The sequence below is a fragment of the Manacus vitellinus genome, unplaced genomic scaffold, assembly GCF_001715985.3.
Source record: "Manacus vitellinus isolate BGI_N305 unplaced genomic scaffold, ASM171598v3 scaffold_40_pilon, whole genome shotgun sequence".
NCBI classification, from domain to species: domain Eukaryota; kingdom Metazoa; phylum Chordata; class Aves; order Passeriformes; family Pipridae; genus Manacus; species Manacus vitellinus.
In genome coordinates, this window is record NW_021940541.1 from 819741 (window position 1) to 823624 (window position 3884).

Here is a 3884-nt window from a genome sequence, read left to right on the forward strand (position 1 = left end):
TTGCTCCAAGTCCTGTCCAACCTGGCCTTGAACACTTCCAGGGATGGGGCAGCCACAGCTTCTCTGGGCAACCTGTGCCAATGTCCCATCAGCAATGCTGGGCTGGAGGGAGGTGCCCACCTCCCTTGTGTCTGTTCCCCGACCTGACAGAGCAGCTCCCTTCCCAAATTTCACTACCTGGCACATGATGTGTGAGGGCATCACTGACTGTATTTTGTGAATTCCAGGTGTACTGAGGATGGTTCTATCCATCCTCACCCTTCTTCCTCTATGCAGAGGGGAGATGAGTTGCTGCCTCTACAGACTGCTCACCCCCAGATTTAGCATGGAAACTTTTTTGGAGTCTTTTAAATGGATGCCCATATCAAAGTGAGAGCAAAGCATGCTCTCAGAAGTGCTCTGGCAGAAAGGGGAGTCAGAGGTAGATATCTTTATCCTGTGTTTCTTTTATCCTTCTGCTACCATGGAGTGGAACTGGGAATGACTCCCAAAAAAGCAAAACCTTAAAAAGCAAACCTTACCTGAAATGACTGTGCTCTTTGTTCTGCAATTCACAAAGAAAATGTTTGCAGCCTCTCAGTCTCGAGCCTGCACACACAAAAGATGCCACTTTTTTTTTTTTTTTTTTATTTCTCGTGGTTTGAACATTTTCTGTTTCTTAGCCATCTGAAGTGATCTTCCTGTATGCAAACCCTGCAGAGCTTTTCCCTGGATCTGTGCAGCAGTTGTGCTGTTTTTAAAGAAGAGAGGTTGGTTTGACTTCTGAATCCAACAGGATGAGAAGAAATTTGGGATTTGAGTGAATGAATTTAGCTGTCCCAGCAGCCTTGGCACAGGTTGCTCAGAGAAGCTGTGGCTGTCCCATCCCTGGAAGTGTCCAAGGCCAGGTTGGATAGGGCTTGGAGCAATCTGGGATAGTGGAAGGTGTCCCTGCCCATGGCAGGGGGTGGAACTGGATGAGCTTTAAGTTCCTTCCAACCCAAACCAGTCTGGGATTCTGTGTTTGCCTGTGCCCTCTTGTTCCTGCTTTCAGTTGACTGTGAATGGAAGGGCAGCAATTCCTCATTTGTTTTCCCTTCCTAAACAAGAGTTTGAAGTATTGGTATCAATAACTCTATCTTTGTATAAAACCAGCTTGTGAATATTGAAGAAGAAATCAGAAAACAAATTCAATGGAATATAATGGAAAGGAAACTGATATTTTACAGAGGGAATTTTACAGGGGGAACGATGCTCCGTCCTTTTCTCCACCCAGTTTGCCATGGGTCATGGCCTGCCAGAAAGACTGGGAAGTCTCTCAGGGAGCCAGGTGTTCCAAGGCAGTTCCCACTCTCCACAGAACCTGAAAAAGGGCTCTAGGGAAGGCTGAAGTCAGGTGTCACACAGGTTTTCCTGCAGTGATTTTTATTGCACTGAAGCTACTCTTCATTTGCCTCTTATTTCTTTGATATCTTTAATGGGGTTGAAACAGGCTCATGGAAATCAATGGAATTCAGCAAAAATCAAATCAGAGATTGGGTATTTCACATGACAGGAACAGAAACGAGGTCATTTCATGTCAGGATTTTCAATTTGATGTGTTTCCCTTGGGTACTCCTCTCACTGGAGGGTTGACTTGTGCTCCAAGGAGCAGTGGAAGCTGCTCCCCCATCCACCACATGCACGTCCAGCAGCTGTGAAATCCCATGGGATCCACACTGGTTTAGGCATCGGGGGTTAATCCCTCTATCCAGCCACAATTTCCAAAACCGGGGAATTTGTCAGAGCTTCCAGCGAGCTTTGTGAGAGAATAAAAAGCATCTGTCTGGAATTAAAGACACAGGACAATCAATTCTCCTGCTCCAGGAGCCGATCGGGAGCAGACTCGGAGGCTCATTTCCCTTTGTCATGTGGTGTTGCACATTTAGGGGCACAGTGGGTTTATTTGATGCATTTCTGAAGTAGCTGCTCTTCACCACTGCTGGAAACAAATGAGTGAAGCAGCAGATAAGGATTAACCCGAGGGACAGACTATTGGTCTGTGCTGGTGTGAGGAAGTAGAACAATCACCTCGCAGGCTCGTTTGTTTGCCCGGGGTTTGACAGCTCTGCTGGAGGAGGAATGAGAGCTCCTGGGACAGGGTCCTGATTGCTGTCCTGCCGAGAGGGAGGGAGGGAAAGGGGGGATTGGTGCCTCAAATGAACGAGCTCTCTGTGCTTACGTTTGCTTTCTCACCCAGCACTAGATCCCTGTGATGGGGGAGGAGATTCCCTGTCCTTGCTCCTTCCCTGGGACTCTGAGCTCAGATCACACATGGAAACAGGGAGGAATTTATTCATTAGGGATTTGCTAAGCGTGTAGCTGTGCTGGGATTCTGGTCAGTGCTATCACCTACAGGCAGCTTCAGATGTTCAAATGTTCATGGCTCCAGAAACACTTGGGGTGTTCTACACAATGCCTTTGGAATGTGGCCTGGGATCTGCTCTGTTTGTGTTCATCAACCAAATCAAATGGATCCCTATGGATGGCTGCTGATTTATGGCACCTGTACTTTGAAATAGTCAGTGCATTAACAACAGAAAGTTTGGTCATTACCTGATATTGTGTCACAAAGACAACCCTGTCATTAATAACAGTGGCTAAGAATGTCCTCAGGAAAAAATATCTGTAATTTAGATATAAATGAAAGGCATGTCTTGTTTGAGTGCTTAGATGCATTTTTCAGAAATGAAGATGATGGGTCTGAACCTTTTATTTCAGGGCTAAATTGGCTTTTTGTCTTTCTAAAGTGCTCTTTGCAGTATCCAAGTGCTAAGGTGTGCACCAGGGGTGAGACTGAACTGTCTCAGGTGCCTTTTTCCCCTATTGCATTTAAACCCAACTACTTGAGGACCTCTGCATTTCAGAGGAAACAAACATTTTTGTTTTTTGGTTTTTGTTGTTGATATTGTCATTGCATTTCTGTTTCTCTTGCTCGGTTACTATTCCCAGAATGTGGTTGAGTTTTACAAACACACTAAAATATTCAGCAGTGATCCTCTGTCCATCTGACTCCTGTCACTTTGTACCTTACTCAGATCAGTATTTCATTGTCTCTCTGAAGGTAATTATGAGCAATGTATTTTCCTGATTCAGTGTTCAGCCACAGATCGTCGAATTTGGTTTCAAACCTTTTTGAGTATTACCTTTACTCAGGTTGTTCTCTGCCATAGGAGATCCAGTTCCTCTGCAATGATTTTAAACTGTGAAGCTGAAACACTTGGTGTGATCTCAGGCTCATTTCACTGGTATTCATTCCTTTAATTTTTGCAGGAGTGCCTGGAAGCTGGGATGCTGTCAACAGCTCGCAGGGGTTTGTTCAGCTGCTTTATTTCCCAGCGTGGAGGAGAAGGCAGGAGAAGCAAGCCCACAGGTTGTAAAGAACACCTTGCTTGTCCTGCTGGGGTGGCTTAGCCCAGGATCACCCGAGCTGGGTTGGAGAAGGGATCTGCTCTCTGGTGGTAGCAGTGGTACCAGGCTTCTGTATGCCGGAAAATCCTTAGAATTCTATGCTGGTTTGGTTAGAAGGGATCTTAAAGATCATCCAGTTCCACCCCCTGCCATAGGCAGGGACACCCTCCATTAGACCAGGTTCTCCAAGCCCCATCCAACCTGGCCTTGGACACTTCGAAGGATGGGGCAGCCACAGCTTCTCTGGTCAACCTGTGCCAGGGCCTCCCCAGCCTCACATGGAAGAATTCCTTCCCAATATCTAAGACAGTTCTCCCCTCTTTTAGTTTAAATTCAGGTTATTTCCACTGCAGACAGAAGGGTCATGTTTGAGGGGGCAGCTGTGGGATATCTGAGCCTCCTCCTGCTGCTGCGGCTGCCGTGGCACATTCGCGGGCTGAGAAAGGTAGAGCGAC

The 3884-nt window shown here is 46.5% G+C and overlaps 1 protein-coding gene across 1 annotated transcript in view; it reads left to right on the forward strand.

Annotated features, from left to right (window-relative positions):
• The first annotated feature begins 3793 nt into the window (after positions 1 to 3793).
• Positions 3794 to 3884, forward strand: part of TCERG1L (transcription elongation regulator 1 like) — a 60523-nt gene continuing 60432 nt past the window's right edge. Inside the window, exon 1 of the mRNA XM_018078418.2 lies at positions 3794 to 3874. Within this exon, the coding sequence (XP_017933907.2) occupies positions 3794 to 3874 (81 nt within the window). The remainder of the gene's footprint in view (positions 3875 to 3884) is intronic.